This window comes from Tripterygium wilfordii, chromosome 16, assembly GCF_013401445.1.
Source record: "Tripterygium wilfordii isolate XIE 37 chromosome 16, ASM1340144v1, whole genome shotgun sequence".
Taxonomy (NCBI): Eukaryota; Viridiplantae; Streptophyta; class Magnoliopsida; order Celastrales; family Celastraceae; genus Tripterygium; species Tripterygium wilfordii.
The window spans coordinates 3,891,129-3,916,557 of record NC_052247.1 but is presented as its reverse complement, the minus strand read 5'-3'; the positions used below and the strand labels follow the sequence as shown (position 1 = coordinate 3,916,557).

Below are 25,429 nucleotides of genomic sequence, written 5' to 3'. Positions count from 1 at the left end.
ATAGTGGGAATTTGACCAAACAGCAAGGCAAGTCTCATGATTAGCCACGTCTCGTCTCGATAACGTTCCCATCCACACAGCATTTCCCTCCACTCGCATTGCAACACAAATATATATACTCGCCATATAAAACTCAACACCTGTCCATTACCAGTCTTGAAATTACTACGATAGCCTTGAGAGGCACGACGTTGTGGCGGATATTTTCGTCAAAGTCACCCGCGAGTGACGTGTTTTGGTTCCCAACTTAAACAATAATCAGCATCAAATGAATAATTACTTCTTTTAAACCCTAAATTAATAAATATTAAATTATTTTCATCAAAAAAATAAATATTAAATGACGTCCCAATCAAAGTAGTCAGCCAGCAATAGTAGCACATTGTGAGTGAAGGAGATATAATAATAATTAAATAATACATTAAAAAATTTAGATGTTAAGTTGGAAATTAATTATTAATTGAATTTAAAATTAGTCTATGCTTCTTCTAGAAGTTTCTTTTATTCTGCTTCCCTCGCAAGTTCTTAGAGAGGCCAAGAGGATACTTCTTGTGGGTTGTTATTAGGAAAAGTAGTGACCACCTAATCTGGACCGTCAGTCTAGAGCGGTCCGATTGAGGATACTTCTTCTTGTGGTTATTGGGAAAAGTAGTGACCACCTAATCTGGACCGTTAGTTACCCGCTTTGTCATTTTCATTTAGAGCGGTCCGATCATCAGCAGTAGCTGTAAGGTTGGTGTGTGGTGGGTATGGGTTTTATTTTATTTTATTTATTTATTTTCCTACAATAAGATCATGCTACATGTGATGGTTTCCTAAAAGGGCAACCATAACTTATGAAAACTATTTTTTTTAATTGCAACATATTACTATAAATGTGATATAAATGTCCTGTTATAGTAAATTGATTTTGGCATTGTTTGGTGGGGCGGTCCACTACTTATGAATTATTATTATTTAAAAATTTCACCAAACACCTCACAGTTTGTTATCATAGACTCATAGTGACATTTATATCACATATATAGTTTTCACAACTTACCTCATAGCTTATGAGACAACTTCTTTTGCACGACTTTTGAGTTAGCATCTATCTAACAGAACCTATTTATACAGCTAAATGCTTCCTCTCTAAATAGGACTAACAGTAAATTTTTTATTTTATATGTGATACAAAAACAAAGACTACCAGTTATCATCTTAGTTGATTTTTTTTATATCAAGAACGACATTGTACAAATTTGTCTTTTGGACATTCGATATAAGCCTAAACTCGAGCACAAAGGTTTTCCATCCAATGATAAGGTAAATTGGGTCAAAACTCAACGCATTGCCATAATAATATTGCTCTCAGTGATAATCGAACTCAAAAACTCTCGAATTCATATGGTTTGACCCATAGAGATTCACCAACTAGGTTATCAATCCAGGTGGTTTATCATATTAGTTGGCAGTAACACAACCTATTTATACAGCTAAATGCTTGCTCTCTAAATATGACCAACAGTAACTTTTTTATTTTATATGTGATACAAAAACAAAGACTACCGGTTATCATCTTAGTTTTTTTTTTTTTATCGAGAACACATTATACAAATTTGTCTTTTGGACATTCGATATAAGCCTAAACTCGAGTACAAAAGTTTTTCACCCAATGATAAGGTAAATTGGGTCAAAACTCAACGCATTGCGATAATAATATTGCTCTCAGTGATAATCAAACTTAAAAACTCTCGAATTCATATGGTTTGACCCATAGAGATTCACCGATTAGGTTATCAATCCAAGTGGTTTATCATATTAGTTGCAGTTATGAATAAAAGTGCTTATTTTTATTAATTATTGAAAATGATTAAATGGGGTTGGTAATCATCGAAGGTTTTAGAATTTTTGTAGCATTAGCAAATTTTCAGGTTAATTTAACAATAAAAATTCAATAATAAAAGCATGAAAAGGCACAAAATTTCTTGTGTCACCAAAGTCTAGGACCCAGATTGCATTCTTAGAAAGTTAGAATGATACTCGCAATACATATCATCATAGATTAATTTTTTTATACATATTATTCTCTGTTTAAATATAATTACATTATTATTTTTCTTGGAAAACAATCAATGGATACTGTTTGTTTAGCTAGTATTCTTTGAGTTTCCGTTAAGGAAAGAAAGTTCTTATTCATTCTTAATTAATTTCGTAAATCAAATTAATTAGATATGACATGGAGAATGCCAGCATGTGGTATCATTTCGAACACAAAAAACCGCATTATAGGTGAATTTATACCAATCGCATCCTGATGATGCACCATGAATTACCGATGTAAAAGAAAACCGATTAGTTACACTCCTTGTATGTATAAATTATAGTAAGCCATTTGCTGGTCGAATTTCATGAACCAAATGTTACCTCGACCAAGGGTGTAAACGGTCGGGTTTTTTTTACATAAACTTAACTTTATCAATTAATCCGTTATCGATAGTTATTTCGGTCGGTTGTTTGTTAGTTGAATTCATGAACCAAATGCTACCTCGAGGAGAAGTGCAAACAGTCCCTTTTTTTATGTTGGTTTTTTTGATATAAATTCATTTGACCAATGAATAGGTTATCAATGGTTATTTCAATCGGTTACAAATAATTTGTTTTTCAGAAAATAACCGACTAAAAGATCAGTTTGATGAACGATTTGGTTTCTACGATTTTTTCAACTCCCCAAACTTCGAGGGGCTTCTACCATGATGCACTTTGGTATCCTATGATCATGGAAAGGGGATCCCACCCTCTTTTATCTATACTTATATATAAAGCAGAGGCTCTCACAACTATTTATCTTATTTTGACACATTGGATACTGTTCTTTTTAGTTTTTGCCCACGTGGACACTTTCACTCCTTCTGTATCTCTAATACAACACTCACGTTTCTCCTAACAAAATTGTCCAAAGCCAAGCAAAAAAAATAAAAATAAATTAAATACAAAAAAACGAAACGTCTTCTGCCTGTCGTATGTTTCGCTGATTTCGGTTAGCAATCGAAGAGATCGAACCATCATCATCTCACAGCGATCACCCAATTCATACTCATCGAGACAGCCTCTTCATCCTTTTATCCTTACGAATCATACCCATTCTCTCCCCTGCGCCTCCTCTTCGTTTCTTGCTCTCTCTCTCTCCACGAATCTCACAACCCATTGGGGTCTCACGCATAAAGGTTTGTGGTTGGCTCAACTGCCGTCTTCCCGTGTTCTCTGCTCTGTTTATTTCATTGCTTCACCGGAACTACCAAGCGATTCAGCGAGGTCACCCTTCTCTTCCATTTAATCGTTGTTCATCTTCTTATCTCTTTTGTTAATTAGGGGTGAAGAACGCAGTGATTGGAATTGATCTATTTATTATATATGGTTCCTGTCTTTTTCGCAAGTCACAGAATCACAGTATTACTTTTGCAATTTCAGGAATTGATTGTATTTGTGGTATTGGCAAAGTGCCTTCATTGCAAATGAACCTGAAGTTTATGGAGATATGGCTCCGTTACTTCCTTGGAATGCAGATTTGCTTCTCCTTTTTTTTCCCCTTTGCTGAACACACGCCTAGATATGGTTCAATTCCAATCATTTCACATTTCTAGAACTCTGGATTATTCATATAATCTCTGGATGATGATTTTATTTATTGACTGTTGCTTGATTTCAATTTTGGACTGCCACTGATGTTTTATGTTATTTTGTTGGTCCTTGAATTCTCACGGATGCTCTGTATTTATCGTAGAAAATATTTTAATGGTGGCAATGATAGTATTAGGATAGTTGAATATGTGTTTATGTATTTTGCAGCTTGCATTTCCAGATGCAATGAATTTGGTTGGCGCTGACTTTGATTGCTTCAATTGACATGGAAAATGGAAACACTATCAAAACTGAGGTCAAATCCATTTTTTGGTTGTTCGCATTGAATGAACTCTATGAGGGGGCTTTGTTAGGAGATGCGAAGGAGGTCTGTGACAGAGGTATGTGCATGGTTCATTCAGGTTCATGGATATGCTTTTTGTTATGGGATATTGGGGTCTTCCCCTCACTTCATCTTACATTATCCTGAAATTTATGATCTTTAAATTTTTCGTGCTCAAATCCACTCATCAAGTTCACTTATGCTGATTTCTAATCAGGTTAGGATTTGGATTTCAATTTCCTTATGTGATATTCATTGAAAATTGTAGGTGATTTATGGTTTTGTCATTCTAGCATCTTACTTGGTCTTTGATGGTTTAGGATGGAGAAGCCGGAGGTGCCTGGCACAAGGTCCTTTTTTACCGTAATAGTTGCCTCAATCATGGATATAAAGTTTTCCAAGAATGGAAGGCATATACTTAGTCGTGACTACATGACTCTCAAGGTAGACTGTTTTGACATATGGTTTTAATATGATGTTTGATCTGTTACTATTTTTTTTAATTGACTGTCGACTCCTATGTTGTTTCTAGCTAGGTTGTACTGGCAGATGAGCATAATAACCATTCAGCAAGTCCAGCCAATCCACCGAAATTATATGGTAAGGCCTCCTTTTGTCTGAGTTAACTATTATGGTATTTTACGGGATTATATCGTCCCTACATGAGCCCTAATGTTCATAATTATTTTGATGTTCTGGCATAAGAGGTGTGTATCTTGCTTAGAACTCCATCTATATTTTCTCAGTGAACTTTAAGGTCAAATTTGCAATGCAATACATGATATCATGCTTTTACATCTGACTTGGTTAGCTTTTGTAAATGAATTTTACTTTTCTGTTAATAATAGTAGGAAAAAAATGTAAACTGATTAAATTCATATCTGGATGTATTGGTAAATATGAAGCTCATCTATGGAACAATATTTGCAAAAAAAGGGTTCAAGGCAGGGTAAGCGTTGTAATTTGTACTCATTGCATTATCAAACAATATATTAAACATGGTTTTCTCTTCACCCCCTTTTTCTTCAAGGTGGAAGAGGTTCTTGCTACAGATAAATCCTCCGTCCAAATGAGTTAATTAACTATATCTTTACTTCTTAATCTACTCTATATTTCTCTGACTTTTGGTTTTTGTATTGCTTGCTTGGGATGTGCCTTTTGGGTTCTCAAGATGATTTTCAGGTTATTTGGGTGAGCACTATGTCTATATGGTTCTACCATTGAGGTATGGTGCTGCTCAAAGCATGTAGCTGTTTTGGTTCTACCAAGGGCGGAGCCACGTTTGGGCCTGGGTGGGCTGTAGCCTGGGTGAATTTTTTTGACAAATGTTTAGTACTTATATCTTCAATAGCCCAACCCAATACTAAAAACATAATACCCAAGTAACCCAACAAACAGAGAGCCCAAATGGACAAATGGTATGTCCACGATCCACCAGCTCCAATTGTTGCAACTTGCTGCGCGTCCTCGAGCTCCAATTGTTGCAGGTCCTCTAGCCATCCAGCGGACCAGCTCAGCAGCTCCAAATCTTGGAACTCGGAAGCAAGGCTCGCCGACAACACCGAGAGTGGATCATTGGAAGGTAATTTCTGAACTTTACTTTACTTTTAGGTTTTGAGAATTTCAATTTGAAGGTAATTTCTGAATTTTTAGGTTTTGTGGATTTCAATTAGAATAAGTCACAATGGAAAGTCAAGGAAGCAAGAGAGAAAAAACTTTGTTTTCAGCTTAAATAGTGTGTTTTGTTTTCCTTTTTTCTTATATGTTATGTACCTTTGAACCTTACCACTATGTATGATTTTGAATTGATGACTGATCTTGGTGGGACAATTTTTTGTGCATATGGTATGGTTGGTACTTGGTAGCCTAGGACGGAAAAAATTCCTGGCTCCGCCCTTGGGTTACTTTGTGCCTTTATGTTATGGTTCTACACATATAGGAGTCAACTTCCTGCTATATTGGTTTTTTGCTATAAATAAAGTGTTTAAAGCTCCCAATTTGTGTTTCTAGGATTTTAGAGCTTTAGATTCTCCATTCGACTAAAAATGTTAAAGAACTTGAAATTATCTCTCTTTTGTTTGTTTTATTTTCCTGATTTTATTCTATTGACAAAATTTTGGTTTTTTTTGGGGTATTGCCATTTCTTTCATCTTCTTTTCATATTTGTTCTTTGTTTCTAGAGTCTCATAATTTCTGATGATAAGATTTAAAACTTGAGAATGCAAGTATATAAAATATGGCATATTCATGTGCAAGTTCCTATCTTTCTCCTTTTCATTTAGTGTCAATACCATTCTCATATTTCTCTTTCCACAGTCTCATGTATATCCTATAGTACTTTAGTAGATTATTCTAGCTGACATGAGCTGGACATTCTCTCTGTGGTTCTAAGTCACTCTACTTGCTCATTACAGTTTTTCCTTTCTGCAATGAGAATGAAATCCAGTCTGCAACTCAAGCAAATAAGAAAGCTTTTTCCAGCTCGCAATTATGGAGGTAATTGAAGCCTGAATGATGTCACTACTTCAAGAGTGCGTGGGAACTTATTTACATGCATATCTTGAAGTATATTTCATAATTGTAGAACTTATGAGCCTCAAAATGATCATATTCCATTGAAGTAATCAAATAAAGGACATGACAACATATGATTTACTTATCTTTTATGTTGCATTAATCAAGTTAAGGATATCATTACTGGGATCATAATGACTTTCCATTTCCAAATGTCACCATTCAGATAAAACTTTTTTGAATCTAAAGTATTGATAATTCTTACATTAAGCCTGTCTATAGAGGTAAGTACACGCAATAGGAGTTCCAAGTTTCATGAAGGTGCAGAGGACTTTTCAACCATTAGTAAGTTCCGAAATTTGAAAGACTTTCCAATCACATATGTAGAATATTGAAAGGATATGCATTGATCGCTGCATCATGTATTCATTTCATGGTCATTATGCATATTAAAAATAATTATAAAAAAATATAATATCTAAAAAAATAACAAAAAACTAAAATTAAAATTTAAAAAAAAAAGTACCCGCGCATGGCGCGGGATTCCGACTAGTATATATATATATATAAAGTTTTCTCCAATTTTATTTTTAGTCACAACATCATAAAAAGGAGCTGGTAATGTAGAGGAAAAGATGTGGGACAATGTGTGGTGCAGTATTGTATTGTCATTACTCATTAGGAGACAGTTTTTCCCTATATTGACTGGCATAAGTTTGTCTTATATGGCTAAAGTATTTCCCAAGAACAGCTTTTTCTCCAGGTTAGCTGGTTTGAAGCCAGAGAAGGCCTGCTAGTGCAGTAGCTATGGGGAATGCCCTACAAATCACTCTCATTAATCATTCTATCATTGTTTTTACTGTCAAGAAATTTGCTTGCATTGCAACAAAGAAGAAATCAAAGAAGACACTAATTTTAGAGGGGATTGATTGATTAGGCACAAGCCATCCAGAACGTGGCAAAGAAAAGTAGATATAGGCCACTTCATATCTTAAGTGGTTTGTAGGGATGCAAAACGCTGTTTGGTCCAAATGACCGAATTTGTTCGACCCAGATTAAATTAAGTTTCGACATAAGTTATATATTTGAAATATGGGTTTTAACACAAAATTTTTGTGTGGTTTAAAACTAGGTCCGGGTCCAAACACATAAATATTGTCCGATTTACTTGTTCAGACCCTAATCCGGTTTAGGTTATTGTCCGATTTACTTATCCACATTTAAACCAATCCGGATTTGATCAATTAAGTACATCCGAAATCCAATCCGGAACAGGGTTCAAACATGTAAATATTTCGTAAACACGTATTGTTGTCCGATCCGTTTCTTATTTTTTGCCACCCCTAGTGGTGTGCTTTCATTGGGGTGTAAAAGGTGGACTTTCTCATTGTTCTTTACATCAGTACCGTGACATACCCCAACGTTTGATGCAATTGCAAAATATGGAAGTAAAAGATGCCAAGCACAACATGTGATAGAGAAATCAAAAGAAAATATCTTTCATATGCCCAGCAAATGAAGTTTGGTCACAAATTTTTTATTGGTGATAAAACAAATATGATTTCCAGCAAATAATATGTACTTTATTAGGTAACCCCTATTTAATAAGTCCAAAATGGGGGCTTCCATATGCTTGCAGGGTTTATGTGGTTCAATCCCTAATGAGATCTATTCATATTTGGATTCACGTTAGGTCTCGACCTAACTTATCTGTTGGCAAGTTGTGCGCGCGGTCTGTTCGGCCCGAGTTTAGGCCCAACTTAACTGTCCAAAATAAATAAATCCGATGATATCGTTGTCGGTTACCCAACAAAAACTTCCACTTCCATTTCCCTCCTCCTCCTCCTTCTTCTAGCTTTATTGTCAATTGTAGATAAAACAATGCACGTAATGCAATAAAGAAGTGCAGACAAAAACTACAATCTTGTTCACATGGATGGTCCAAGTCCAGACAAAATCCAATCCAAACAAAATGCGAAGCAAACTATGCAGACATGAGACATACATAGCATTTAGCAGGTGCTCTTTCAGACTCAATGGTCCTTTGGTTTTCGTGAAAACTCACATTAACAGCCAAAAATGGAGGCTTAGACTTAGAGGTAGACAACTCAATAACAGATATGAACACTGTCCAAATCAAATTTCATGACTAAATCCTATAATCAAAGAGGATTCTGGGAATCAAATTGCATTATTCACAAAAAAATCCAAGATGTTTTGGTTTTGCATTCTTCCAACTTCTTTGGAGGAACAAAAACTGAGGATGGCAATGTTCAAGAATCATCTAGGGTTCTTCCACCAATACTATTTGCTACTGTGGTGAATGTGAACTTGTGATATGCTTTCCACAGTTTTACCAGAGACAAAGGATCAAAAGATACCTTGACAAAAGCGGGAAGCCCGGCCGTCTAAGGTCTACCTGCTGTCACAAACTGGTTTAAGCTTTTACCTAACATATTGGAAGCATTGCAACACTACAAATATTATATGTAGATAGCAAACAAGCAAAAGAAGACAGAGTTCTATTAGATTAAAAGCTCCCACATTAGATATCACTCATATCTTCTTTTTTGAATGGAAAAAAAAAGAAGATAAGAGAGCTGCGGTTAATTTGGTAGCTAGTGATGATAATAAAATACAAGCATAAAAATCAGCAACATTTATGTCCCCTTTTCGAGAGGCAAACATAGTATTATTTAAAATTAAAATGATTGCTCAGAAGATTAGAGATGAGATGAGATACTCAGAAAAACTCTAAGAGCAAAGAGCCATTGAAAAAATTCTAAAAACTAAAGCTGAAGATGGATAAGTTTACTGCCAAACTGAAATTTAATGAAAAACTGAGACTCTTTGTTTACTGTCAAACTGCTGAGAAGTATATATATTCCCTTAAGTTATAAGTTCATATGATTTCCAAAGAATGTAAATATACTACGTATACTTATCCTTCATGATCAACCAATTAGTGATATGAGGGCTGATTTCAGTTTTATCTTCAGGAACTTAAAGCATTGGGATTTGAACTCCTGAGACTCACTTCAGACAGTTTTTCAGAGGCATCATCCAATCTTCATTGGAGATCTCCTTGGTGTTTAAAACAACAGAGAAAAATGTCAGTTCCAGCAACAAGAGGATTAAATGATAGTAAGATTTTGTTAAGTGCTCTAAGGTAGGAATTTTTACCCTAAACCAGGCAGTTAAACAGTTATGCGGAATGTAAATTGTAAAACCCAGAGTTATGCAGTACACCATCATTAATGTGGGGGAAGAGAAGATGCTATTAAACTACAAGACCATTGGCTTCTGCATTTAGAATTCATCCACTAGAACCTTTTCCCCTTCATTGAGAGGAAATTCTTTCTTTTCTTTTTGTGAGCAACTAAAAGGAATTCTTAGATAACTACATCATGATATTTTATTCTAATTCATTGTAACAATGCCCATCTCATCAACCAGAATGTAATATACAAGATGAGAAACTGTTAGAAGAGGCACTAGTATTCCCCATTGATATTTCTTAAGCAAAGAGTAGAAAACCGTCAGAAACTTTACTTTACATGTGAATAATTGTGTAACCGTCGAGAAGTATCTTTAGAAATAGAGGCATTACATGTGTGGTTGCAGGAATGAAGGGGTAAACTAAGGCTTGACTTATTATAAATGCAAAGAAGTTATAGCTTGTATTCCTTTAGTATTCAATGGAACAAGAGAAACGAAAGTACATTCAAAGGAGAGGAAACCCACTTGTGGATGGTTAAAGAAAGATGCCTATTTGGGCTTTCCAACCGCCTAATTGGTTGTGTGGCAACAGTGTAGTGGACAAAATTTTATTTATAGATGTAACTGACCCGATATCATCAAGATGATTGGCACCTTATTGGTCCTCAATATGCTAATATTTATTTTCTGTTTTAATGCTAAAAAGAAATGGGATATGATGATACATGCAAGTGTTAACTATGATTAAATCAATTTTTTTGCAGAAACAAGTTTATTCATAAGAATTAATAGAACTTACAAATCAAGTTGTATTCTGAGACATTTTGCTATCTCCAACACCTGCTAAACAGTGAAGACAACCGAGGCCTCAACTTGGAACATTAATATTTCACCATCCAGTCAGACAAAACTTTAGCAAATACCCCTCTCACCTTACAGCAGATAATTCAGTCACATTACAAGAAGATAGCTTACACTTGCTTGTGTTGAAGGTGGCAGTGGTCAATCAGCAGGAGTTTCAGAGGAGAATGCTGGAATTATGCTGATGCAGGATATCCAACCAAACTCTCTCAAAAGCGCCACGAATTAAACAAGGAACTCTCGGCCTTGTTGTAGTGGCCGATACTCCTTAGGATTTCAAACAGGTTGAAGATTCGATTCCTCCAACATGCTAAAAAAAACTAATGATAAAATTAATTTTCTTCATAAAAAAGGGCACCGCCAATTCATTGTACCCCATGAAAATTTATACATCGAAATCCCCTCCCCGTTACTATGTTCTGACAGCTCTGTGCACCTTTGTCACCTCGCCATCCACTATGTATCTTGAATATTGGTTTGTGTTGGCCCTTGTCGTCTACATGCATATTTGATCTGTTCACATAGGCATTCCTGCAGGTAATCGCTGATAGAATGATACTGAATTTGAAGTTTGCGCACTATTCAGCATTGCTGATGTAATTGGTCACCCCACGTGATGTGCTCTATGCTCGCCAAAATTTAGTGGCTTGATGGGTTTGACAGAATAAGGTTGGATACTTAGATGCTAAGCATATTGAAGGTGCAGCAGCAGTTTGAATAGGGCGGTTTGATAGGGCAGAGCTAGTTATCGTGTCAGTTTTTATGGAAGGTATGAGTGGTTCAACTATATGCATCATCAAGATTCATTACCTGAAAATTTCTCCGTTCCCTCACCAGAAATCTCCACAGTTACAGATGCCATTCTTGAAATGGTGAAATCTGCTTGCATCTCTCACTGTTATGTCTCTCTTTGTGACCAGAGTTATAAGTTTTATTGCAGTATGACAATCACCACAAACTCGCAAATTCTTAGTTATCAGAATGGGTTTGCTGGGACCGAGCCTAAGAATTCCAAATGCAATAGCAAGTTTTTCGCTGTGATAAAGGAGGATTCTTTCTTTTTCCTCTTCTTCAATATCTTGGAGAACAAAGCTAGATTCTGCACAATAACCCAATTTCTTCATCTCTGCTAGTAGTTCATCTAGTTTCTTGTTTATCTCTACTGATTGTGGGTGGGACCTATCTCCTCCAATAAATGCATGTACAACCCCACCGATCTCAATCCAACTGCATCCTGGGCTTTTCTTAAAACCGAGGTCCTTCTGCATGATTCTAATCTGCGCTGCATCATCCCACCTCCCAACAGCACTATACATATTAGACAAAAGAACAAAGTTTCCGGTACCTTCAGTTCCTAGCCTATGTATCTTCCTTGATATTTCTTCGCCAAATTCAATGTTCTTATGGATCCGACAACCTGCAAGCACTGCACTCCATACATGAACATCTGGCTCAAAAGGCATTTCCTCAATGAAATTGTGCACCTCAGTTAAAAGTCCAGCTCTGCTCAAAAGATCTACCATACATACATAATGGTCCATACGTGGAACTATGTCAAAATCTTGACTCATAGCATTAAACCAGTGTTTTCCCTCAACAACAAGTCCTGAATGAGTGCAAGCTGATAAGAGGCAGATAAAAGTCACATCATCTGGATTTAAACCAGCTGCTAGCATGTCATGGAACAGCACAAGTGCTTCCATGCCAAGCCCATGCATTCCATAGCCAATTATCATTGTATTCCATGAAACGATGTCACGCTTAAGTATCCTGTCAAAAACAGCCCTTGCAATACAAATCTTCCCACACTTTGAGTACATGTCTATAAGAGCATTACAAATTGAGGTATCAGCAACAAAGCCACGAACAATTGAGTAGCTATGGCCACAAGTCCCATGTTGTAAAGCAGCCAAATGTGAACATGCTGGTAGGATAGCAATCATGGTAGCCATATCTGGCTCAATTCCATACAACTGCATTTCTTGGAAGAAACGTAAAGCCTCTTCTACGTTACCATTCTGTACATATCCTGAAATGATGGCACTGTAAGAAACTGTATCTGTCAAATTCACACCATCGAAGAATCTTAGAGCATCCTCTATAATGCCACACTTTGCATACATCGAAATTAGTGTGTTGGATACCATCAAATCTAGAACTAATCCTGACTTAATCGTAAAACAATGCAAGCATCTCCCTTTACTGAGGTCAGTTAACTTTGCACAAGCTCGAACTGCGATGCCAAGAGTTACCGATGAAGGAATCATATGATTGTCAATCATCATTTCATCATATAGCTCCAATGCCTCTCTATTAAAATTACACATGACATAAGCTCCAATCATTGCACTCCAAGTTACCTCATTCCAAACCTCCATCATGTCAAAAATTCCCCTTGCATACGATAAACAGTAACATTTGGCATACATATCCAGAAGTGCAGTAGCCACAACAACATCCTTGGTGAAAACCCTCCTCACACAGAAACCATGTATAGCCTTCCCTTGCCTCAATGCAGTAGCTAGAGCAACCGTGGGAAGAATCCCCACTATAGTAGAATAATTGGGGTTTATTCGTTCTTTTTGCATCTCTAACAGCAATTGGATTGTCTCTTCATACTTTCCATGAAGCGAAAATCCAGCAATAATTGCATTCCATGCCACAACATCCCTATAAGACATGCCATCAAAGACTCCTCGAGCTTCAACCAAGTCCCCACATTTCGCATACAAATCAATTAAAGCAGTACAAACAAACACATCCGACTCAAGCCCAAGTCTTCTCACATGATCATGTATCTCTTTACCCTCTTCTAAAGCTTGCAATCCCGAACATGCTTTAAGAACAGATGGGAACGTGAATTTGGTCGGTCTCATACCCGAGTCAAGCATCCACCAATACAGACGAAGGGATTCTTCAAAGGGTCCATTCCACGCATACGCCCTGATCATCAAATTCCATATAATAACACTTGGGTTCGAAATTTCATCGAACACATGGCGTGCAAGTTCCACTCGGTTACACGCAATGTATAAATGCGTGACCTTTTCAAGCAAAGGTGAAGGAATAAGATGCAGATAGTCATTTTGGTTCTTAATGAGCACCTGATGGATTTTCTTGCCTTCAATTAACGATTTGGACTTAATGCAAGCGTCAAGGAGACGCGTGAAATCAACGGTGCAAGCAGCTTTGGTTTGTGAATAGATATCTGTAAATACTGCATTGTGGATTGTGCAAATGGAATTTTTGCGGGGGGTGAACTTGAGGCGCGCCCATAACATCTCTTGCTTAGCCGCCTCAATCGCAGTTTTTGAAATTCACAGGCTATTCATCCTGACAGAGAGAGAGATCCGTGAAAACTGAAAACTTGAGTCCTTGCCGAGATAGAGAAACTTGTGTCCAGACGAGGCCCGGCCCAACCTAACATGGCTTTTGATTTGTGAAGCCCAAAATCGAACTTGGGTCTACTTAGACGATGAGATACCTCTGTGGCTCTGTCTGATGTTGCTTGATAATTTGGGCTTTTATTCCCTTGGAGTCTTTTGGTGCAGGGCCTACAAAGTCCTAACTTTGGGCTCCGCCCATAAAGGAACTTGGGCCTACATAGACGATGAGGTAGCTCTCTGTCTAATGTTGCTCGGTCCATAAAGGAACTTGGGCCAACAAACTATCTATACTTTTTCTTGCTCTAGGATTTCAATTCCTGCTGCAGGTGGAGAAAGAGCAAACGGAGGAGGAGAAGAAATGGCAGGGAGCGTCTGTTTATGCTTGAAAATATTTCCGAATTCGGCGTTGTTGAGGCGAACGGAGTCGCAAACTCCTTTAACAATTCAGCTTACCAGCGGTAGCGGCAGCTCCTCCTCCCCTTCGTGTATTTCATGGTTTAGCGGTAGTTCCAAGGCGAATCGACTCATTTCGTTATCTCGTAGCAGAAGAAAACACGGAAGTTCTTCATACGTCTTGGCTTCTTCCTCTTCTCCTTCTCCTTCTCCTTCTACCTCCAGATCTAAAACCAGACTCTATGTCAGCGGTTAGTTTTTTCTTCTCAATTTTCTAATTTAGCTGCAATTTGTACTTCTTTTTCTCTTGAACTATCAGGGTGATGTATTGCTTCAATTAGGCTTAATTCCATTGTTATTGGTAAGAAATCATAATGGATTGAAATTAATTTCAATATTTTAAAGGAATGAGAAGACAAATTCTTGACGCGAAAGTACTGTGATATAATATTGCCATTAGAAGTTTCATTTCTGGGCGATTTCTTCTTGAATTTCCAGCTTATCATATATTGGTGCTGAATCTAGTCATTACTCCTGAATACAGAGTTGTCAAGAAATTCTTAGTCTATCTGCTTATTTAAGTATTGGGAGTATAACTGTATGAGCCACTGATAGAGATATTGGTACTAAGTTTGATCTTTGATGGTAACTGATCTTTAGTAACTCATTTGTCTCACCTAACCATAATTTTTTATGTACTCTAATGATGAACAATACTTCTACCATTAGTTGCTAGCAAAGAAATTTTCATTCAGGCATGTCAGTCAGACGATGTTCCTGGGCATGTCCTCCATGCCATTGATCGTTGATTTATGTCAAGTGTTAATTGCTACATCATTGTCTAGCATGTGGAAAATGCAAAAGTTCATCACTGTAAAACATATGTAAATTGGCGTGTTTCTGCGCATGCTTCTTGTATGATATTATAACTTACGTGCTACGTGATGCAGGGCTCTCTTTCCGCACCACTGAAGAGAGTTTACGAAATGCCTTCAAAATTTTTGGCCAACTCGTGGAGGGTGAGAAACACGTTCCTTTTGCCTAAAATGGCATTTAAAAATACTTGACCTCTGGCTACTTCCAATCGCTATTATTTTTTAAGGTTTCCAAAAATTGTCTTATTTTGCAGTCAATTTGGTCATGGACAGCATAGCTAACAGACCAAGAGGATTTGCTTTCCTGCGGTATGCCACAGAGGAAGAATCTCTAAAAGCTATTGAAGGAATGCATGGAAAGGTTTGTGCTGGTTAGAATGACTTTTTGGAATTCCATTTGTTGCAGTCTTAAATTGCTTACGCGATGGCCGCTTTCATTTGAAAGTTTCATACTCATTTAGGTGGGTATATTGTAGGAACTAACTGAGGATGGTATTTTTCTCTTGATAATCTGCTTTGTGTGGATCTAGTGTTAACTAGCCAAAACTGTCAAATATCTGCGCCATCTTTGCCAAATTTTAACTTAGAAGATCTTCTGAATCTAATGGAATCTGACTAAAGTTGGATGCTTCATACTTAATACTAGTTTTTTTCAAGTTTTTCTTTTCAAAGAAAAAAAAAGAGTAAACTTGAAAAACATATACTTCTTGAGCATGTTAATTGCCAGGCTTCTTTGCTGTGTTTTGCACCAAACCTATTGTCAGTTCTCTACTGCAAATATAGATTTTTTATGTTTGTACTCTTGATTTTGTTGATATGCATGTTTAATTACTATCTCTCTCTTTTATTTATCAAATCAATGGCCTGAAAATCCTTGTATACTGACCAAGCTCCGGCCACTTTATTCAGTTTTTGGACGGGAGGGTAATCTTTGTGGAAATTGCAAAACGCAGATCAGAGCTCCATCGAGGGTTTGGAACAACTGAAGACCATATCTAAGGGCTAGAAATGGCATTGTTTATGAAGAAGCATAGTTCAGATCGAGTCGCCTTCGTTTTAAGTTGATTCTATGCTGTTAATCTAGAAGACAAGGTTAGAATTCTTTTTTTTTTTGGGCACTTCATCTACTATGGCATATATTCGCTGTAAAATTTTTAATCTTAGATTTCCAGTTTGACAGTCTTGATTCCCGTGACATAAATATGGTACTTGTTGGAACGATAGAATTCAACGATTATGTGCATAAGTTTGAGAGAGGAAATACAAGAACGTGCAGTCGCCTCGCCTGGTTCCTACACCAGTACCAGTAACATACGCCTGAAAATCAGTTATGGACCTTCTGGTTACACAATCAAACCAAACTTTAGAACAGTAACAATGGTGTTTCAATTGTGCATGCTTGCAGCGATACAACTGAAAAGCATAATATGACCATACATTAAGGTCATCTAGGATTTCAACGGTATAATCTTGGTGAAAATAAGGTCATCGTTACGCATGACTACTTCAAGAAGAACTCAGCCCACAGAGAAGCAGAATTATCAAGATCGAGACAGAACCCCCTTTGAACTGCACATGACAGACGTAGCACACAAGTTATATTACGAGAAAGAATTTTCATGATGTCAAACAGCGTTTTGTTGCAGCACAGAACCAGCGGACAAAGGAGGTTTAGATTTAAGTTTAAAATGGAGAAGAATAAGAAGAACAGGGTTAGATATATACTAGGGCATTATGTAAAGCATGAGAACTGGTTTGCTTAATTAGGGTGCCTCTGAGCAGAAGGATTTTCATCACAATAATTTAAAATTCTTCACAGCCAGAAGCTACAAAAGCTTGATAACATTGGAGATGAAGAAAAGAAAAAAAAAATTCATAGAGGACTTATCATGAAATAAAATCTAACATTAAAACAGTCACTAAATGTTGTGCAAGTTTTCTTTAGGCAGGAGAATGACAAACCTCGGCACGGTCCCAAGACGGCGGGGATCATACTCAGTTGCTTGACGCAAAGCCCTAGCAAAAGCTTTGAAGGTTGCCTCAATAATATGGTGTGAATTTTTTCCAGCAAGCTGCACCAAGTCCGAAACAAAAGGGAGTCTTGGAAAATTATAGTAGGTTTCCAATTAACATTGCTCAAGTGTTGATTACATGAGCACAACAAATTCCACAAGTTCAATATTGGTACCTGTCGAATGTGAAGAGTCATGCCAGAAGTATTCACCAGAGACTGGAAAAAATGCTCCACCAACTAAAACCAGAGTTCTAAAACAATCAGTAAATGAGAATAAAAAATGGAAGGAATGCCAGAGAAAAAATCCAATCAAACTGAGATGTGATAAATTCCACTTTTGCATCAGAATATGCTGCAAAAGGAGGAATCAACAATGTTGAGAGTAAAAGTGAAGAATATTACCTGAGTGTCGTATGTTCCAACTCTCTGAGTGGGAATGTTCAAGTCATAACTTAAATGTGGCCGGCCAGATAAATCCTGAAATAATAATAACAAAAATCTCAACCAATCTGCAGAAAAAAAGTATAGCAGGCAGCATGGGTTGCTTTGAACTAAAACCTTCAGTATAACTACAAATTTAATATGGTGTAAATGTGGATACATGAATCCAAAACCATAGCAATTTAGTTTCAACTGCCATGAAAAATTACAGCTCCCTATTGTCCAGGAAATATACATTACACAATTTCAATCGAATTCTCATGATAAGACTAACTCTTATCCATCCATATGCTTTTTGAACTGGCACAAGAAGAAAGGAAGTTGTGTGTGATTTCTTAAACGAATCAGATGATTTACTGCTCCAGGTCATTGATTGTAGGAATCATTAGATCACAACTGAGCAACTAAGAAGAGCCCAAACTGTTGCTTCAATACAGCATATTTCTGTTTCCAATGCTAAAGTAGAATCTCGATATGCTCAACTTGAATAACAGCCATAAGATTACTAACACGGAAAATGAAAATAGCAGACATACCAAGGAGACGTGTATTAATGCTTCATCGAGAGGAGCAGAGAAATCACCAAACCGGTTAATTCCTTTCCTATCACCCAGTGCCTGTAGCAAAGCCTGCAAGGGACCAACCAATTCCCACACCAAGAATTCATACAAAGAGTATAAATAGATGAATCTATTATCCAGGAATTAAAAAACCCATAAAAAGTAAAGAAGCATGGAAGTGTTCTGGTATTTTTCTCAAATTAACTATTTTATCATGCTTCACCTAACAATTAGCACAACTTATCCTCTCTCATTTTTTTTAAAAAAAAAATTTAAAAGAAAGAAAGGTCATTACTAGGCACCCTGTCAAAATATGAGCGAGTTTTGAAATTTAGGTAATTACCTCATTATATGCTTTAAGGGTGAAAGACAGAAGCATAGGAAAAACATTCTTTTGATGAAGAAGAATAGGAAAAACACACAGGGAATCCATCTTAAATATGATCAAAAACAAAAAGGAGAGTGTCTGTCTCCATTTTAAATGCTGACAAGAAACTTATGTAACAAGCTTTGATAACCCAAAAAAAAAATTTTATTTTATTTCTTTTTTGACCCCACAAAAAAAAATCAAATTAAAAATGAAAGAGTAGTCACCGTTCCAATGGCAAGTGCAACATCTTCATTCGTGTGATGATCATCAATGTGAATGTCACCTGTAGCCCTTACGTGCACATTGAACAACCCATGCGAAGCAAGTTGCTAACATAAAAAATGTAGACTAAAATCACTAAGCAATTATTCTGTCGGAAAAAAACCAATTCGTACAAACAGATAGATAGATGTGTCATGTGTGTTTGTACATGCAAACATATACATATAAACAATTCTTAATGGAAAGTGATAACCTAACAAGAACTTGAAAAAAGTAAAAAAAAAAAAAAACTTTTGATTTGAGTTGGTTTATTAGACCGTATTAACTAATGCTGAGCTAACACTTCAGACAAAAAAAATTAAATACCACCACATTATTGAGATTCACTGGCTGGCACTTAGGAGCATTTTTCATAAATCAACTCTAATGGACATGGTATTGGCTTTTGATTAAGCATCCAAACAACATAGAGTTCGAATCCACAGTCAACTAGTCAAGGAATAACCAACTCGATGTTAGCTTTCGATCGAGAAGCAGCAGAAAACCGAAGTTCCAATCCCCAATTCAAAAGTGAATAGTTCAGGATTTCAAAGAATTTACTTGTAAAAAAACGTATTATTTAAACACAGGGCAGCAGCAAAAGCATACTAACATCTAACATGTGATCAAGAAAAGGAATCCCCGTACTGCTATCTGCAACACCTGAACCGTCCAAGTTCATCTTCACCGACACATTGGTTTCCCCAGTCACTCTCTTCACTTCCCCAATTCGACCTATTAACAACAATACAAAAAACATATATCATCAATAAACAAAGCTATACACATCCCTTCCAAGAATTCGGTGTTAGGGTTTTACCCGATTCGATTGTAGAAGAGGTAATCGTGGAACCATTGTCAGGGAGAGCCAACGGGGTTACCAGTCTTCGAGAGCCCATTTGAAGTTGAATTAAGGGATTTCTCTTCTTGTCTTTGCCGAAACTTGAATAGGAAACTGGAATTGGGATTTTAGCGATTTGAGAAACCCGAAAGCTAGTAGGAAGCGTAGAGGAAGTGCTTGCGAGACGAGCAGCAGCAACTGAAACCTCCATCTGTGAGACAGAGAGTCAACTCGCGAGCGGGTTCGCGATCTGATTCTCTAGACACGCATAAGACGGTGCGTTTTGTAAATATCCAACAAACATTGGAACCGGGTTTGGATTTCATTTACACTTTGAAGGCCCAAGTAGTTGACATATTTGGGCCAATAATGGATAAATGAAACGTGTGAACTTGTGCTTTAATGGGCCACACATAAAGGAGAGACTGGCTTTCGTCAGAATGGGCTGACTGGATGATTTTTAGTTGGTTCGTATATAAACTGGGCCTCTTTTGGGTGGATGGCCCATATGAAATTTGCTTAGTCAAAATTTTAAAAATATTCTGTCAGAATTGATTTATTTTAACCAATATCATATAAGTTTTCCCTTTTTGAGCATCCAATATAGGCCTAAACTCGTGTCATCAGGTCTACATGCACATAAGTTTTTTTGCCTTACGACATAGTAAATTGGGCAAAGCCTTTTTTTACCCGAAAACAATATCGTACAAATTTATCCTTTGAGCATCCGATATCGGCCTAAACTAGGGTCTTCATGCGCTCAGCACAAAAAATTTTCACTTGACGACAGGTAAGTTGAGTTAAAACCCATGCGTGGCCACAAGGGTATCTCTTAGTGGGAATCAAACATAATACCTTTCGGAGTGATGTGGGAACATTAATTTCAATTGATTTTTTTTATATAGAAAAGTTAAAAGTATTTTGAATATTATAGCTTGAAGCAAAGGACACTTTTGCTAAAAATTGATGTACTGAATTTCCTGTGTTGATGAAACAACTGAGGAAGAGCAATGTGGCAGGAATTGGAGTTCAAAAGACATCAAAGATGGACATGCATTAATGGGTTTTCAATGAATGTTTTGATTGTTCATTTACTCCTCTCTTTCCAAAAGCTAGATCAATCGGCCAAGGAACTCAATGGAGGAGGTTGATTCTTCTGTTAAGCACAATCAACTATGACCATTGTGGTCCATAAAGGCCTAACACTAAATAGGGATAGCGGATGCTAGAATGATTTCAATTGAAATTGAAAATCTAAATTGTTGGATGCAGCTTGTGTTGTAGACTAGATACCTAATTAACGTCATGAATCAACGGTTTAGATACATATATTTCAACTTAAATCATTCCAACCCCCTATCCCCACTAAATAACAAGGTTGTTGAAAAAAATCATAAAAATCAAAACCGAGTCAATTGATCAATTTTTTTTTAAAATACACATTTTTCCATTAAAAACTGAATCAAATCGACCAAAAACCAACAAAAAAAATTTATGTCCAAAAAATTGACCGAAACTGACCTTGAACATCTCTACTAAATAATATTTTTAATCATGTTTGCACACTAACACTGTCAATAATTTAGGAACGAATACTTTGTGAATGGTCATTTTTATGAAAATCCGCAATCACGACCCTACCACACAAGGCAGGCAAGACCGTAGAAAATTTATGTGTGAGCCAACACTTAATTAAACTAGACTACTATTAAGAAAATCCGTCTCCCAAAAATTTATTAAGGATTGGACTTTGTAAATGAGATGCTTGAAAAAGGACCATAATTGCAATTTATCCAGCGGAAGTGAGTGGTTATAGTCATGATCAGTCAAACGTCAAAGCAAGTACAGGTAAACTTCATCTTTTTTGACTTACAGTTTTATTACCAAGTATGACAAGGGCCCTGGCCATGGAGCCCTTCCTTGATGTGAAGCTATCCAAACCCATCAATGTCTGCCCCACTTTCATTCCCAACTTTCAACTTTTCCTTGATGCATTCACACACACCCAAATATTTGTTGAACTGAGACCCAACACAAATTTTTCGTTTGAAAATAATTGCGGCAACTTGGAATCGAACTCCCAAACTCCCAAACTCGGACGAATGATTGACAACCCACACACAAGCACAATCCATTTGAGAGACAGAATCATATACCACTAAAGCAAACAATGCCAACGAAATAAGATGAATTAGACTGCAGAATTGAAAGATTAATAACAAAAGTTCATGAACAGAAGTCAATACCCGAACCACCCAGTTTACTTGACCCACCAAGGAAAGCCATGTGTGGTGCGTTCTTGACTCCCTCTCTAGACATTAATTTTCCCAAAAACAAGAAGAAAAAAATTAGTTGGTGTGGAGTTTAATGAGGTTTGGCAGCAAAAAACAGCACAGCAGCAGTAAATAAGCAGGGGCTTCAGGCTCTTGATGAGAGGGCATTCAAAATCCCAACTAACCCAATACCTTCTCAAAAACCCACATTCAATTCCACCAGCCAGCACCAAAGAGAGAGACCCTCTGAATTTTCTCTGCTCTCTGAATTTAAAGATGGTAGAAACACAGTTGTATAGAAGCCATGATATGATCAGGAACTAGAACAATTCAAGGCACCCTTGATATGGTGGACAGTGGCGCTAATGAGGTTGTTAACAGTGGCCACTGACTCCAAGTTTAGCTTAGATGATGGCAAGTTGGTTACTAATATCTGAAATGCTACTGTAATTAGTGAACCACCGGACCTAGCCATGTTTCCTTGTGTGCTTGAGCTTGTCGAGGCAACATTGCGTGGATCGTAGCTACCGTCCGGTGAAATGGTGAAACCTGATGGCAGTAAAGGGATGCAAGAAGGATCCTCACCACTCATTGCAATGTTTATGTAAGGTAGTTCAACTGGACAGTAGACCACTAGTGAACCAGATTGGTCTATGCAGCTCTCTTGAAGTATCAAAATATTGTTCCGGCTGGTATTCAAGGCCTATTTACAGAATCCCATGGTGATAAAGACATTAACAATATATCCAATTTAAACAACAATAAGGAATCTAGCCAACAATATGCAACAAATTCGAGACAAACCGAAAAGAAAATGAGCGACTTACCCGAAGAACTGATATGCAGTTCCCAGGATGTGAACCATTGGCAATGTTAGTAACCTCTTGCACTGGATTACCATTAGAGAGGACATCCCACTGATTGACAAAAAAATTGGTGAAAAGCGTTGAAGCATTGTACTAGTAAGTCAATTAATCTGATTCAACGGAATAGTAAAACAGATAAAACATACATGAGTTCGGGTTCTTTCATCCTTCAAAAAGTTGAAGACATTTTGTGGAGAAACTGGAAGCCAAAAGGTGGTTGATGCACTAAGCACCACACCATTTGGTTGGCCAGGATCTGTGCTCTTCTGAAGGGTAACTCGAACTCCACCCTCATTCAAACCAGAGAGTGTTGTCCATCGGTGGCTGTTTGATGTGCTCACACATGCACAGAAATTGGACACCATCCTCTGAGAAAGTTTCATCATGCTTCTCTTGCCATCCAGTGATGGAATTACTGCAATTTGGAAATTTGTATTCAGCAATTGTTTTAAGGAACTAAGCATTGCAAGTATGGAGCTACATTACCTCCCCCAAGATCACGGATCGAATTGTCTGACACCATAAGACAAGCCAATCTTTCACACATCCTCTGAAGAGTGGCAAGCCACCTTTCTGCCCCAAATGCTAGGCCACTGTGAATGAGATCTTTGTAAAGTTGATGAATTGGGGTTTTCTCTTCTATTTCCACATGTTCCACCCAAGTTACCTAAATCAAGCATGTATCACATGAGAAGTTGAGAAATGATGAATTACCACTATCTCATTTTCTCGTGTATAATGCAAATAAACAAAATTGTGCTGAATTGAAAATACAACCTTGGAGTACCCATTAGGCATGTCCTGAATCAAGCATCCTGAAGGCAGCTTATATGATCGACATTGCGATGCAAGCTGTGGAAAATCATAAGAGACATTAACAATAGCCCACAAGCCTTGCTCAATTTGCTGACAGTGACGGAGGACGTAGAATTCCCGGGTCGGCACAAGTGGTGAAAGCACCTGCAACTCTTCATACATCTGCAATGACACATATATGCCAAGTGAATAATGGTAAAACAAGGACATGCAAGAAGACACAATTGGAAAAAATTTCTTCTCAATTACCAGTTGCAAAGAACCACTAAGGCTACCCAATACTCGAGGTGATATAACTTCCATTGTTTTTGAAACTGATACAAGTGCGGGAAAGAGCTCCACCCACTTGTTCTGCACAATCAAATGAACTATCATATGAGATGGACACAACCTCAGGATTTCAACATTGAGTTTCAATTCAAAAGTCCACAGAGAACTTACAGTGTCCATGAACATATCAACTAAGGCCAAAGCATTCATGATTACGACACCAGAATCCCTTGATGCTTCTATCCTTAAATTTGGGTTTTTCAAGTGACTATTGGGTCTAGGGAACATCCTCTCATAGCTTTCAAGATTAAGAACATCCCTCCCATCATGGCTCGACTTCAACCACAGAGGTTCATTGGTTTGCAAGAGCCTGAGCAATTCTTCCATAGCATTGGCAGCAAAATCAGTCATGAGGGACTTATCCATGTCTGATATTCCAATTGGTTGGAAGGGCAAATTTGGTGGACTTGATGCACTTCCTGGTAGAAGATCAAGATCAAGATCAAGTGAAGGACCACCAAATCCATGGCCACCGAAACTCCCCATCGACAAATCTAACGAAGGCATATGCAAAGGCTGTAGTGGTAGGAGTTGCGAAATTGGTCTCCCAGTGTACTTTCCGGCAATACAAGAGACTCTATCAAGCTAAACAAACCACCCAACAATAAACATAAACATTACCAACAAAAACACCAAAAGCAAAATGAATGTCAAAGACTCAAGAGGCTTTGCTTTACCTCTTCCTTCAATTGGGCATTCTCCATTCGCAATTTTTGTTCATCGAAATAGGAGTCTTCAGTCACCGGAGGAGCTCCACAAGATGGGCAAATGACATTTTTCAATGCCGCTCTGATTGCTATATTCTCGCATCGAATCTTGTCGTTCTCTGCTCGAAGTGCACAGTTATCTGCTCGTTCGTGTTGGGCCTGAATGAATATTCAATGCACACAAGACTCACACACACGAAGCGAATCACTGGAGAAAGTACAGAGATAGCCCAAAAGAGAATGGAAAAGGGAGAACCTTCATCTGGGTCCTCCTGTTTTGGAACCAAAACTTGATCTGTCGAGGAGCCAAACCCAACTCTCTGCTTAACTGCAACCTCTGCTTCTCATCTGGGTGTGGGCACTCCTTGAACATTCTTCATTAACACAAGCAACAAAAACTCAATAATTTTTCAATAAAAAAAACAAGATTAGGAACCAAAAAATGCAATGCGAAGGTGCATAATGCATACCCTTCGAGCCTCTGAATCTGATGGGCTGTGTGGCGGTGGATACGCTTCTTCCTCCTCTGGTTGTCGGAGGAATCGTGGTCACCCCCTGACTCACTTCCTCCCCCTCCTCCTCCACCACTTCCGTATTCCATTTACTACAATAACAATGACTATCAAAGATCTTACTGGATCGAAAACACCCTATACTCTATACAAAATCACCATGGATAGCACTACAATAAACCCAATAAAAATTAAAAACTCAAGAAGCAAGAAGGAGACTTTTCTTTTTTTATCCCGGATGTGGGGT

The 25,429-nt window shown here is 37.5% G+C and overlaps 4 protein-coding genes and 1 long non-coding RNA gene across 7 annotated transcripts; 2 read left to right on the top strand and 3 right to left on the bottom strand.

Moving 5' to 3' along the window:
- Positions 1 to 3,828: 3,828 nt before the first annotated feature.
- On the top strand, positions 3,829 to 6,602 carry LOC119980445. Of its 3 annotated transcripts, none has more exons than XR_005463878.1 (4): positions 3,829 to 4,387; positions 4,480 to 4,543; positions 5,115 to 5,525; positions 6,358 to 6,602. It is a non-coding gene; the product is annotated as an uncharacterized LOC119980445 (long non-coding RNA). The 3 variants fall into 3 exon arrangements; XR_005463877.1 differs by having other exon boundaries at positions 4,476 to 4,543; XR_005463876.1 differs by having other exon boundaries at positions 4,476 to 5,525.
- A 1,952-nt stretch (positions 6,603 to 8,554) lies between these two features.
- On the bottom strand, positions 8,555 to 13,878 carry LOC119980554 (pentatricopeptide repeat-containing protein At3g16610). Its single transcript, XM_038823296.1, has 2 exons — positions 10,476 to 13,878; positions 8,555 to 8,876 (listed from the first exon to the last, which is right to left on the bottom strand). Exon 1 carries the CDS (start codon positions 13,816 to 13,818, stop codon positions 11,368 to 11,370), a length of 2,451 nt encoding a protein of 816 aa, XP_038679224.1. The 5' UTR covers positions 13,819 to 13,878; the 3' UTR covers positions 8,555 to 8,876; positions 10,476 to 11,367.
- A 347-nt stretch (positions 13,879 to 14,225) lies between these two features.
- LOC119980342 (organelle RRM domain-containing protein 6, chloroplastic) lies at positions 14,226 to 16,422 on the top strand. The gene is made up of 4 exons (XM_038823006.1): positions 14,226 to 14,567; positions 15,267 to 15,335; positions 15,446 to 15,552; positions 16,101 to 16,422. Exons 1-4 carry the CDS (start codon positions 14,282 to 14,284, stop codon positions 16,188 to 16,190), a joined length of 552 nt encoding a protein of 183 aa, XP_038678934.1. The 5' UTR covers positions 14,226 to 14,281; the 3' UTR covers positions 16,191 to 16,422.
- On the bottom strand, positions 16,413 to 19,938 carry LOC119980341 (imidazoleglycerol-phosphate dehydratase 1, chloroplastic-like). Its single transcript, XM_038823005.1, has 8 exons — positions 19,658 to 19,938; positions 19,451 to 19,572; positions 18,801 to 18,905; positions 18,183 to 18,275; positions 17,608 to 17,682; positions 17,380 to 17,442; positions 17,154 to 17,263; positions 16,413 to 16,760 (listed from the first exon to the last, which is right to left on the bottom strand). Exons 1-8 carry the CDS (start codon positions 19,887 to 19,889, stop codon positions 16,733 to 16,735), a joined length of 828 nt encoding a protein of 275 aa, XP_038678933.1. The 5' UTR covers positions 19,890 to 19,938; the 3' UTR covers positions 16,413 to 16,732.
- A 1,895-nt stretch (positions 19,939 to 21,833) lies between these two features.
- Positions 21,834 to 25,271, bottom strand: LOC119980649 (homeobox-leucine zipper protein HDG11-like). Its single transcript, XM_038823438.1, has 10 exons — positions 25,141 to 25,271; positions 24,927 to 25,044; positions 24,641 to 24,829; positions 24,075 to 24,548; positions 23,883 to 23,984; positions 23,595 to 23,795; positions 23,304 to 23,484; positions 22,964 to 23,232; positions 22,779 to 22,868; positions 21,834 to 22,654 (listed from the first exon to the last, which is right to left on the bottom strand). Exons 1-10 carry the CDS (start codon positions 25,269 to 25,271, stop codon positions 22,265 to 22,267), a joined length of 2,145 nt encoding a protein of 714 aa, XP_038679366.1. The 3' UTR covers positions 21,834 to 22,264.
- Positions 25,272 to 25,429: the final 158 nt, after the last annotated feature.

Bases quoted from the DNA above. Each gene is read 5' to 3' on its own strand.
- LOC119980554 (XM_038823296.1), bottom strand. From the start codon at position 13,818: ATGTTATGGGCGCGCCTCAAGTTCACCCCCCGCAAAAATTCCATTTGC.
- LOC119980342 (XM_038823006.1), top strand. From the start codon at position 14,282: ATGGCAGGGAGCGTCTGTTTATGCTTGAAAATATTTCCGAATTCGGCG. The intron at 15,336-15,445 runs GTGAGAAACACG...CTTATTTTGCAG, and splicing joins TTTTGGCCAACTCGTGGAGG to TCAATTTGGTCATGGACAGC. The intron at 15,553-16,100 runs GTTTGTGCTGGT...CACTTTATTCAG, and splicing joins TTGAAGGAATGCATGGAAAG to TTTTTGGACGGGAGGGTAAT.
- LOC119980341 (XM_038823005.1), bottom strand. From the start codon at position 19,889: ATGGAGGTTTCAGTTGCTGCTGCTCGTCTCGCAAGCACTTCCTCTACG. The intron at 17,683-18,182 runs GTATGTCTGCTA...TTATTATTTCAG, and splicing joins CATTAATACACGTCTCCTTG to GATTTATCTGGCCGGCCACA. The intron at 17,443-17,607 runs GTAATATTCTTC...CTCTGGTTTTAG, and splicing joins TTGGAACATACGACACTCAG to TTGGTGGAGCATTTTTTCCA.
- LOC119980649 (XM_038823438.1), bottom strand. From the start codon at position 25,271: ATGGAATACGGAAGTGGTGGAGGAGGAGGGGGAGGAAGTGAGTCAGGG. The intron at 25,045-25,140 runs GTATGCATTATG...GTGTTAATGAAG, and splicing joins CAGATTCAGAGGCTCGAAGG to AATGTTCAAGGAGTGCCCAC. The intron at 23,796-23,882 runs GTAATTGAGAAG...GTGTCATTGCAG, and splicing joins TTAGTGGTTCTTTGCAACTG to ATGTATGAAGAGTTGCAGGT.